This window comes from Rhopalosiphum maidis, chromosome 4, assembly GCF_003676215.2.
Source record: "Rhopalosiphum maidis isolate BTI-1 chromosome 4, ASM367621v3, whole genome shotgun sequence".
In the NCBI taxonomy this organism is placed as follows: Eukaryota; Metazoa; Arthropoda; class Insecta; order Hemiptera; family Aphididae; genus Rhopalosiphum; species Rhopalosiphum maidis.
Genome location: NC_040880.1, coordinates 22,201,400 through 22,214,124, shown reverse-complemented (window position 1 = coordinate 22,214,124; position 12,725 = coordinate 22,201,400). Strand labels below are relative to the sequence as shown.

The following is a 12,725-nucleotide window of genomic DNA, read 5'->3' as shown; positions in this document are numbered from 1 at the left end:
TATTATATCAACCTGCAATCATATGGCATAAAGTATATAGATCATAACAAGGTGCGACCAATGATGTTCGGAAAAATATTTTTATAGGTATTCTGATGCTGTGCAAATACTAGTAATATAGCATGGTGTTCAATGTGTACTTCAAAATCATTCCTTAAATAGGAATTAAATATAATATTTAAAAACAACATTATCTTTAAACTTCTATGATGTTTCTTTGATCATGACACATATTATGAAGTTCAATATACTATAACATTAATAGCACAAGTATAATTTTTAAGGAAATAGTTTCTTTATTTAATTAAATCTAGTTTTAAAATAATTCAGTAATTAAACAACAGCATAAAACAAAAACTTTGCAAGTCAATAATTATTGGGATAATTACCGAATAAGATCAAAAATAAAATAGACTTTATGCAAGTATTAAAAAAATAACAATTAGATACATGAATCAATTTTACTGTGCCTGAATAAAAACAGCTAAAAAAAAAATGTATACCTAATTTAATTTCTCAATAAAACACGAACACTAAATAAACTAAATAATAAAATTCCATGGTAAAATATTAAAATAATATCATTTCTAAACAAGCTACTCCAATTTAAATTTATTTACAAGAATATTATTAATAAAGCAAAAAAGTATCATGCTACATCAATTATACATAATATATCAATAAGTATTTTATATTATTCAACCAGTAGATGGATATTTAGTTTTATATTAAATCTAATAATAAAATTAAAAATGTATATTTAATGAATCTCTTGCAATACCTTAGGATGAAAGTTAAAATTGTCCCATAAAATAAAGCTTCATGACAACAAGTGAGTAGGTAGTAATTTTAATTTGAGACACTACGTCGAAGACGATTACGCACAACAACAGCGTTAACTTCGGCCGAAAACAAATCCATTACAACGGTATAGTTCACACAAACATCTTTTGTTTCAACACGATAAGTCTAACACACGAAATAACGAAATTAATAGGAAATAATTACGAGAAACAAGTGGAAACACAGCAGCAAGCTCAATACCGCAAAAATATTTAAAAAATCGTCACACCTAATAGATCCAAGCGAAAAATGACCACAACAGATAACGCGGAAAATCCAATTTCGTAAAAAAAGAGAATAAGAAAAAGAAGAAGGGTGTTATCAAATGATAAAGACCGTTGTACATTATCTTTATAATCAGATCTTATCATATTATTTTTGTTTCTATCACTACTTTAGTGTTTTAATTTAAAATCACCGAATTGCTGAGTTATTGAATTTTCGTTAATACAATTCACAATACCTTTTAAGAATAATTATGATTTCGATTTTAAAATTTTAAATAGTAAATACCAATCTTTGTCATGGGCAACATATAATAGCTATTACCCATCTAGAAATGGGTTATTTAAATTGTTTCTGTTTTAAAATGTTGATAACTTAAATCAATTTTTCATGTTTTTTATGTATACTATTAATTATTAAAAATACTATTCAAAATAATTTTAATTATTGTATATCAACTACAGTATTAGCATTATGGACAAGTTATGTCATAGCGAAAGGTAATATACACATTATGTATAATATATCCAAATAATGTATTTATAATATATACATACTATTATACTATATTATTGACTTATTAAGTTAATAGATCAATGTACTATATAGTATATTAATATACACATTCATTAATAGGTATATATTTATGTAATTCTATCTATATTATATTTACAGTATTGTGGGCAAAAGCTTTGAATACTGGAAAAATATATATGATCAAGGTATTATTGATCTCCATGCAGTTCATCTACAACTTAATCATTTAACATATGCTCTTAATCACAACTTGATTACCAATGAAGAATATTATAAATACCGGTTAAGTATAACTGATCAGTATAAAAAATCTTTTACGGACTATAAACCATGTTCACTAATGAATTTTTGCAAAGCGTTAAAGAGACATAATTTAATGAACAATATAGAAATAAATAAACCATTGATAATTGATAAACATTCTGAAGAAATAATTTATGAAGTACAAAATGATATAATAAATAATTCTGAAAATATCAACCAGCAAAATAGGGAGATGGTTAATATACATGAATATAATCTGAGTAAAGAACAAGAAAATAATAATGATCAAATTGAAATACCAAAAAAATCTAGGAAGAAACGTAAGAGAAAGAAAAAAAATAATAACAATTGTAAAAATATAGATCATTCCAATATTGTAGTAACTAATAATTCTGATAAATGTGATAAAAAAATGAAAAATTCTATTGTTACATCAAAGAAAACAGTAAAAATATTTATTCGTAAAATTAATAACAAGGACAAGAGCCAGATTGACAGAAGGAAATCATTGGTTTCAACTCAAAGATCAGTTAGAGATATGTTCAGTAAAATGTTAAAGCAATTTAAAAAGGAAAGACAATAATATTTTAATGTTATATAATAATTATTTATCATTTTTAAATCATAACATATATTTTAATAGCACACAATTATTACTGTACCTACATTATTATATTATATTCATGTTCTATACATTTTCTGTGATTTATTTATGGTTATAATTTATTATATTGTATGAATCTCATAAAATATTAAAACTGATTTATGATTTAATAAAAATAATTATAAATCTATAAAAATCTATAAAAATACTACAAATTACACAGGCTACATAGCCACCTATTCTACCATAATTAACTTGGTACTTAAGTACTTAGTATTTTTATTATTATCACACCCCCTGTCATAACAGTTTTATCAATAAATAAACTTATCCTTATCAAATTTTCAAGTATAATATTATTATTATTTTATCAATTAAAAATCCCTATAAAGCATAGACCTATGCTATGAAGTATTAAATATTAATTCAAACTATCATTTATTATTTTATAAAAAAATTTTCAATTATTACAATAATTATAGGATTTTATTTTTAAGTTTTAATATTACATGTAAAATTAGTATTTAAATTCAGCAGTTTGCAATTTTAAAAGACACATACATATTAATAATTATTAGATATGACTGATTCTATAAACAAAGAACTTGTTAAACAAGTACAATTATCTCTATCTAAATATATTAATAAGCCACAGCTAACAGAAAAACTGCTAAATAAACCGCCATTCAAATTTCTTCATGATATCGTAACAAATGTAAGTATTAGTTATTAAAATTAGTATAATTAACAAAAAAAAATGATCAACATTGATATACTTGATTTAAGACATTATTCATGCTTTTTATGAGTTAGGAATTGTTTAATATCAATGGATTCTATTAAGCATTTTTTATTAATTTAGGATAATAAATTATTCATAATTTATATAATATATTAACCACTTATAATTTGAATGGTAACAATTTTTCTTTTTTTATATATATTATTTTAAATATAATTTTTTAGATTACAAATTTTGTATAATGCTTTGTTATTATTCTACTTCTTTCATTACTAATATTTAGTGTTATGGAAATTAAAACTACGTATACAATACATAATGCATTTTTTTTTGATATAATAATTTAATGACCATTATTGACAAATTTGAAATATATTAAAAATCTTAATAGATTGTTTTAATTTTTTAGGTCATCCAGAGCACTGGTTATTTAACAGGTGTTTTTACTGATGAAGAAATGATATCTACAAATGTTACTACAAAAGAAACTAAGATCAAATTTTTAGAAAAACTTATAACTGCCATCCGTAAGTTATATAAGAAAAATTAAAATTTTAAGTAATTTCATCAAATTTGGGTACCATATAGTAATTACATTAAAACCTACTTAATATTTTAAAAATACTTTTGAGTTTTGAACATCTTTTCACATTGCTTTCAGAATCAACAACAAATAAAACAATATCAGCAAGACCCTCTAAAATTGTTGCAGGACTTGAAGTAACAAAGACTTTAGAGTTACTAATAGCAATTGTTTTTGGAATAGAAACAAAAGTAAAATAAATCTTTTTATTAATAATTATCGGCGCAACTAGACAAATATTTTTTGGTATTCTAGTATTATAGACATTGGGATATTAATCACAGTACTTTCCTGTTATACGAGACTACCACTACAAAATAAAATAAGACTACCAAAATTTGTCACTTTTTTATTATTACAGACTACTTTATTTTTATTTTTATTAAGAGGATATTGCATTTGCATGTACAACGTCCTCTTAACAATTTAATCATATTTAATTCTCTGATATATTTTTTTTAATCTATAGATATTGTGGAGATGGTCACATTCAAATTATATATATAAAAAAAGAGAAATAAAGAAAATATTTAAATACCCAGTAATCATTTATAATATATTTTACACGACGCACGCCACACTTAGTATACGGTTAGATAGAGACCACACGTCCATATCAAAATTAATTAAACGGCAAACACCACAACTTTCATTAGACTAGACTACTGTGAAATTACTGCAAAACAGTCTACTTTGTGTCACCTGAGAAACATCAGATTACAAAAACTAATAATATATTTAATGATAGATGTATATTTATAATAATATAATAGATATAACAATTGTGAATTACGACACTAAAACACAGGGCATAGATATTGTTCAGATAATTGTGGTAGTCGCAATAACATAGATAGTCTTGGGTGGTAGTCACAAAAATAGTCGAGGTCTCATATAACAGAATTGTGATGTTGTCAAAGAACAAAGTAGTCTTGTATAATAGGAAAGTACCTTAATCACTAACCAGTGAAAAAGTCAGAAGCTAGAATCTTTAACGTTTAGTGGTAATAACTTCTTGTAATAACTTTCTTCTCCTAGTTGAGCCTATGATTATAACTATAATAACTATTATTACCTACCATAACATATTTTTATATCTAGAATAAAGAAGTTAAGGAACAAAGTTCTACTAATACAAAAACTAAAAAACCAGAAACTACAAAAATTAATCAAAATAAAATAAAACTGTCAGAAAAAACCAAATCAATAGAAAAAAAAGTTAAAGAAAATATTGATCATGGTTCCCAAAAAAAAATACAAAAATCTGATAGTATGGAATCATCAGTAGTTAAAAACGATGAATCCATTATTATAGAGATGGATACAACAACAAAACCTGTTGGAGAATTCACTGTAAAACCAGTTGATGAAGAAATAAAGAATATTGTGGATAGTTCTATTAAAACTGAGTAATTTAGAAACCTTTACATTATATTTATCTAGCTATTATAATATTAATGTATGATTTAGAGAACTCAATGAAAACAAATTACAATCAACATTCAAATCTAAATTAGAAAAAAAAAATACTGAATCATTAGAAAAAACTAACTCAGAAGAGAATTCACTTCGGAAATTAAGTGAAACGCATGATATTAGTAAACCATTAAGGCCCAAAAGCTCAAGACCACCAGCACCAAATCGTCGTCCTCAATCAAATACATATGCAGAGTAAATAATTACATTTAAATTAGTTAAATATAGTTTATTGTAATGAAGAACTTTTATTACATTTTAGGATTCCCAAACATTCAGACAATTTTTTTTCAAAAAACGATGATAAAATAAATGACATTGATGATAATATTGTTACAATTGAAGTACTAAACGATAATAAGTCAAATTATGATTCTTATACCCAGGTAACATGACTATTTTTATAATTATGGCAAATAAATTTTCTAAAAATACTTGAATTTATACTGCATTTAGGAAGATGGACAAGGGCATCTTGTATCACAAATACTTCAAACACAAATAGAATTTAATACTAAAAAAAAGACAGACTCTTCAAAAATAGTAAGTTAAAATTTTAAAATTATAACATAATTCTTTTTTCATGTTCTTATACATAAAAAAAAATCATTTTAACTTTTTTATTTTAGGAATGGGAAGGAAAAAGTGCTAAGGATCAAGAGATGTTAACTAAAGAAATGGATACAATCAGGCAATTTATTCAAGACATAACAAAATCTGCAAATCCATTAAGTAAACTTATCAACAATATGCAAGAAAATATTGATCAAATGAATCGAGAATTGAACTACTGGAAAAATTTTACTGAAAAAACTAATGAAAAGCTTGATATACAACAGCGGTAAACTAAACAGTAAATTTAAAAATTAATTTTATTATTATTAACTGATTGAATATCATTATAACAGAATAGCTGAAGAAAAAATTAAGCCAATGGTTATCTTATTGGAAAAACTGAATACTGAAGTTAAAGATGAATTGGAAATGATGGATTACTGTAAAGCAAACATTATGAAAAACAAATCTCATATTAACTATTTAGTTTCAGAAAGGTTTATGTTAAAAAAGTAATTAAATAAAATTGTTTTTTTTAAACTTAGGGAATAATAAATTTATGGCTTTATTGTTATTTATTATCTAGTTAGCTAAAAAATGTACTACTTAGTTAATCACTGAAATATTTTGATCTCACATTAAACGTTATAAGATTTAAAAAAAAAAATTGATATGTATCAAAACACAAGTTTTCTACGGACTTGTATCTAGGCCTGAATCTGATGTATCGCTGGGATATAGCATATCATATATCTTGTCCTTTTGATTGTTTGTTTTTTGTATTGATACGTATTGATACTCTTAGATTTCTTCTATAAAAATCTTGATTATTTTTTTTTTCTTACACTCAATAAAAATGTAATAAAAAGACACTAAAATATTATTTTTTTGCCACTGTAACTACCTATTCAATAGCTCCTAAAGTACACATTTAAATTTGCTTTTTGTATAATATAATATTTAATGCTGACCGTTTAGCTTAGTCACACTGGTAATTAGAGAAATACTGATACTTGTCTAAATATATCTGGCAGAATAGAATAAAATGTACACATATGCAACATATAAATAATTTAATTAACAATAAATTAACATTTTTTTGTATAAACAAATACTTAAATAATATCCAACTAATACATAGGTCTGATGGAGTAATATTATTTGAACACATTAATATTAATTAATGCCTGATTATTCAGTTTTTGATGCTTTTGGGCCAACAATTTTTTTTTTGTGTCCACATTAAGCTAAACCTAAAAAAATATAAATTATATTTTACATAATATTTGTACTAAAATATTATTACTGATAGTGGCATAAATATTTTAAAAACCAATGAAAAAAAAACATTTTGTTCTACCTATATTTGCATAGTTTGGATGTTTTTTAAAACATTCACCCAAACTTAAAAAATAACTATGTGAAATTATAAAGTTATTTTTACACCAATATTCAACATGTATTTGCATAATAATCCAATTTAGAGTTTCACATTATTTCATTTTAGGAATCTAACAAATTCGCAAATTGAAAATTGTTTTTACAGATATCGTGGGAATTTTAGGAACAAATTTCTATGTATCTACCTTTACGTGGGCATGATTTTTTTTCTTTTTTTGCATCTTTATTTTTTGATTTGTCAACATAACTTTTTTTTTGCTTTTTTTTCATCAGTTCACTATAATCAAAGTCTTCCAATTTTCTCTTGTTAGCTTTAACTCTATTATCAATTCCTAGAACAAAAAAAATACAAATTAACAACATTTTTTAAAAATAGAAAATTTTTGTCTAGATGTATTATTTTTAATTCATAATTAGGTATCAATGTATACTTATATTATATACCTTTATAATATATTATTAATTAAAACATAATTACTCTTAAAATGTCAATAAATTTAAATAATGCTCAAAAAATGTACGCATAACATATAACCAAAAAAACTATATTATACTATATTTTACCTATTGGCTAAAGGCTATCACCTAAACTAATTTATGATAACCCACATAACACATAAGTACTTACCAAATGCACTTGGAATAATATAAATGGGGAATATTAGGTGTGATTATTTTACTCAAATATATAGTTTTTTATCAGTGTACTAAAACTTCATCAAGGTAATCATTTTTAATTTGTAAACTAAACCAATGATTAATGATTAGTACAAACTTGAAAAAAATGCATGTATCTGAAGACAAATTTTATAGTAGAAGCAATTATTAAGTTTTTGTTTAGCGATAATTAAAACCAATATTTTAAGTGAAAAGTAAAAAATTTGCAAAATAATTAAGAGAAATAAATAATAAAAAAAAGACCTAGTTAAGTGAGTAACCGCTTTATTGAACATCTGAGTGGATAGGGTAAATAGTAAATAATAAATACTTTATAATCAAAGGAGTCGTATTAAATGATAAATAAGTATTCTAGCATTGCAAAAATTTGAAAATAGTTAAGTGTCTCCTTCCACCCCCACCGAAAAAAAATTCTGGGTAAAAGGTACTTTAGAAAATGACAATATAACGCTTGGTAAAAATTTCAAATTATAATGAAATAGAGGAATCAAATCAATTTAATCGAAAACTATTGTCAAAGTTAAAAATTGAAACATTTTGACTAGGTATCTACTAAATACTTAATACGTGTACACAGACACCTACAAAAAAAAAATCACATCATTGTAAAATCAATACATTCATTGCTCCGCTCAGAATCCGGAATATTACGTGAAACCAGTTTTTCAAACTACTTAAAATAAATACGCTGGAGACATGTGTGACGTATGTACGTTGTGGTTAAATTTATAGTATATTACCTACCTTTATTAATTATTAGTTATTATTTAAGTTTTAATAAATAAAAATATTTTATTTTACGTACTATGCTATAAATTATTTAAATTTAAATTTAACTTTATTCTATTAATAGAGATATCAAATTATTCAAATATAACGAAGACGATATCATGATAATTCAGGATTATAATGAGAGACAAACTCGCGGATCTGTTTTCTTATAAAATGTGCTTAATGCTGTCATTCTAATATTTTTAAGTGATTTGTGTCTAATAGACTTACTCAATAATGAGTTGCCTATACCTACTCGAACTTGAAAGCTAGGTACTATACAGTTAATGACTTAAGCCGTAAGGTTTTCCCAATTTCTTTGATTGTTATCTCATATTAAATTAATTACGTATTATTATTTATTATTGCTACTTATATACCAGAACTTGACGACTTGCTATGTATGGCTCCTGAGTTCAAAACAACTGTTTCGTTAATTTGTCTTACTTGGCAGGGCTTTATACGCGAGAAACTCTAAAAATAAAAAATAAATGATTTATTTTTATCGAAAACTATAGGTAGCTATAGTTTATTTTTATTTATTGGTCACTATTTACATTTTTTTTTTATTATTATTATATCTATATAGTAACACATTAAATATATATTAACTATTAGTAATATTAATGTTACTAAAGGTATAACCGGTGTAGGTACTTGTTGCATTATCGTAAGTAAATAACAATGTAGAAATGTGCCTATAAACTCTAATAGTCAGAACAGACGATAATATAGGTACCAATAAAAATAAATTAATAACAAAAATAGGTACTGTTTATTATTTAATAAGCATCTTGAAACGAGACAGTGACTCAGTGTCGTATACCGACCACAGGAAAATATAACTTTTATATTTTTCTATAATTTAAACGTATTGACGAGAAATTATTTAAAAATATATTTACTTAACCTAGTAAATTTTAAAAATTACTACTTGACTTGTTTTGGGGACTAAAATAATATTTAATATGTTTTATCTTAAAGCGAGGAATAAGTTAAAGTAAATGTAACACTATATAGTAATATAACTGACAAATCGATAAACACGAAAAGCCTGATTATTTAATAATAAACGAAATATTTTAACATCATAGGTATTATAGAAACATTAGAAACTTATTATTAGATTTTGAGCTGAGAGATAAATGTATTTTTTTTAAATATTATTTTTAAAAAATAATCAATTATTGCAAGTACAATGTACAATAGGAATTGTTTTGTTTACATATAAGACATAATAAAATTATATATTATACATAACCTATATAGGTAGGTACAATGTAATAATATTATTCTTAATCTGGTCATTAAATGTATTATTTAATGTATAAACAATAAACATACGTAGATTAAATATGTATAATAAATCGTGCGCTTTACATTGATATATCATTTATAATAATATACATACTCTCTTCATTATAACATTCTTTTTTTTCTGTTTCGGCTGAGCAACCACCTGCCTACTTGGCGCTATCGGCTTATTGATAACCGGTAGAGGAAACCACGCCTCGTGGGCAACACGGCGTTTGGTTCTATCGGAAGTCGATTTTCCATGAAGTTCAGCTTCACTCAAATCTTCTCTAGGCAACTATAATATACATACTATTATATATTGAATACAATAAAACATTAAGTCTAAGGACATTCATGAAACTTTTTCCTGAAATTAGGAACTTTGGCGCTACACGTGTAGCGTTGAAAATACTTAAATAAATATATTAATAATGTATAATATATATAATATATACCTCAAATACAGCTTTAGAAGTCCGAGGAAGTTTTTGCGGTTGAATGCCTAAAAAATGAATAAGGAAAAAAGTATTAACAATTATGTATTATATAAAGATACTTATATCGTATATACATTATACAATATACCTACATGTAGGAGGGCGATTGTTAACTTTCTCGATTTTAATGACCTGTAAACTCTTCCAGGTCAACTTCAGTATTTAGTATTTAGTACTACCTGAAGAGCACGTGTAAACTTTCCTAAGTCTATAATAACTTCGGTTATACATTATAATTATGAACATACATTTTAATTTAAGGTATCTATTTTGTTTTGTGGTCTTATATTATATGAGTCTATATTTTTCTATTTTTTTTTTTTTTTTTTTATATTTTTCTTAAATTTTATGTCTTATTTTTATATGAGTCTATATTTTTTTTATTTTACTTACTTTGTTTTATTCGTCATAACTTTGAATTTTTGTGTACACTTCGTTTTGAAAATCTTTTATATGACATTAATCAAAATAAATAGAGACGGAAGAAATGGTCAAATGGATGAGTAATTGAGTAATGAGTACTAGAAAAATATAAAATGAAATACGAATGGAACGGTTCATAAGCGTTGGTTGTTATAGCGATGATGCTGAAGACCACACTATTAGAGAATTTGATAGCATTTTCATTAATATACATCTGAAATTCTGAACTAAATACGAAACAAAAGTTTCCAATTTCTTCTAACAATCCTAACTTAACCTGAAGGCATTGTTACTGCTAATTTGGATACATAAATAATTTCAACATCATTAGGATCTATAAAAACTAATCGAAAAATATAACACAATCGTTCCAAATTTCACTAGACACACTGTATATTTAAGGCTACTTGCAAAAGTTTACATATTACTTTCAGTTATCCAGGTAAACATAATTTTTGACCCAGGAAAATTCACTAGTTTTAAAAATCGAGAAAGTTTACCACCGACCTACTTGTAGGCTACACAATACACGTATAACGTATAACTAGATATAAAACAATGTAGGATCAATAGATTTATAAATTTATAATAAATTTAACTTTTTATTAACAGCTTAACAATAAAATTTTTCGGAATCAAAATATACATAAAGGTATACAACAAATATATGTAAAGGTATAAACAGTTATAATTTTAAGTATACACTTTAAAAATGCGTCTCCAAAACGTTAATAATTAGAAATATTTCAAACTAAAAATTTAAATTTTGTTTCCTATTATATTCGGACCTATTTCATATTTATATAGGATACAATATTCATATTATATTGTATTTTTTTATGTTAAATAAATAATTTAATTGATTCAATTTGTTTAAAAATTTAGATGGTTAAGTCTGCTAATCATTATAGACTATTACGTGTAAAAATGTAAAATAAATACTTAACGAGGTTAGATTTTAAATTATACTTACTTATATTTTGATACTTTCTATTTGAAGCCATCTTATAAACAGGAAATTACTTTAACGTCTTTAACTGAATTAGTAAAACGAATTGAATCGGTATATAATTATCTAATCCAGAAAAAATATTAGTGTAATAAACAGGAACAAAATATTTGCGATTAATAAACAAATTGTTAATTTAATTTCAGTAACTAACAATCGGAAATCAACAAATAATGTAGCCAAGATACTATTAAAAAAAAAAAAAAAAAAAAAACTATCAAACACGTTAAATATTTCTTTTTCAATTTTACTTGTGTGAATTAAATTTATATAATATAAAGAAGATATTTATATTATTTTGTATGACTTAAACGGCTTAAATAAATTAAATAAATATTTTACACTTACTACAAAATGCAAGATGTCTGAAAAAATATTGGTATAACTGTATAATAGTGTATAAGTACCTACCCCGCAAATAGTTATGTGTTGATCTAAAATATTATAATAAAAATATAATACTTGGTAATTTGTCAAGTAAATCATCGTAGATACATAGTATAATTAAGTACCTATAGATTTGTACAAGTACGTATGTAATATGTATATTAATTAAAAATAAAATATTTATATTGACGTATGGAAAAAAAAAACACCAAATTAATACAATAAATTATTACAATAATCTATTATAGATAGTCATGTGTGAGCTGCAGCGTCGAAATATCTCGTCTTTTTATAAGTTTAGAACGCTCATTATTCAGTAATATATAGACACTATTAAGATATGTCAGTTTTCCGTTCGCAACAATTGGCTGTGACCAATAGCCGTATATATTGCCTTAGTGGTTACCAATAATACGTCAATGCCGGTAATTGTT

The 12,725-nt window shown here is 24.3% G+C and overlaps 3 protein-coding genes across 4 annotated transcripts in view; 1 reads left to right on the top strand and 2 right to left on the bottom strand.

Moving 5' to 3' along the window:
* The window catches only part of LOC113552593 (segmentation protein cap'n'collar), an 87,155-nt gene extending 86,037 nt beyond the window's left edge, over nt 1-1,118 (bottom strand). Inside the window, exon 1 of the mRNA XM_026955461.1 lies at nt 782-1,118. The gene's annotated coding sequence lies outside the window, so the exon portion shown is untranslated. The remainder of the gene's footprint in view (nt 1-781) is intronic.
* Nucleotides 1,119-1,272: 154 nt separating this feature from the next.
* Nucleotides 1,273-6,707, top strand: LOC113552615 (TRAF3-interacting protein 1). Of its 2 annotated transcripts, XM_026955468.1 has the most exons (11): nt 1,273-1,568; nt 1,744-1,887; nt 3,052-3,188; nt 3,625-3,742; nt 3,877-3,989; nt 4,900-5,207; nt 5,269-5,469; nt 5,537-5,660; nt 5,731-5,817; nt 5,904-6,115; nt 6,183-6,707. In XM_026955468.1, the coding sequence occupies exons 2-11, from the start codon at nt 1,866-1,868 to the stop codon at nt 6,343-6,345; spliced, it is 1,485 nt and encodes a 494-aa protein (XP_026811269.1). In that variant the 5' UTR covers nt 1,273-1,568; nt 1,744-1,865; the 3' UTR covers nt 6,346-6,707. The 2 variants fall into 2 exon arrangements, with proteins under 2 accessions (XP_026811269.1, XP_026811275.1); XM_026955474.1 differs by lacking the exons at nt 1,273-1,568; nt 3,052-3,188 and having other exon boundaries at nt 1,752-1,887.
* Nucleotides 6,708-7,251: 544 nt separating this feature from the next.
* Nucleotides 7,252-11,902, bottom strand: LOC113548487. Its single transcript, XM_026949388.1, has 5 exons — nt 11,869-11,902; nt 10,431-10,477; nt 10,091-10,270; nt 9,060-9,153; nt 7,252-7,562 (listed from the first exon to the last, which is right to left on the bottom strand). Exons 1-5 carry the CDS (start codon nt 11,897-11,899, stop codon nt 7,390-7,392), a joined length of 525 nt encoding a protein of 174 aa, XP_026805189.1. The 5' UTR covers nt 11,900-11,902; the 3' UTR covers nt 7,252-7,389.
* Nucleotides 11,903-12,725: the final 823 nt, after the last annotated feature.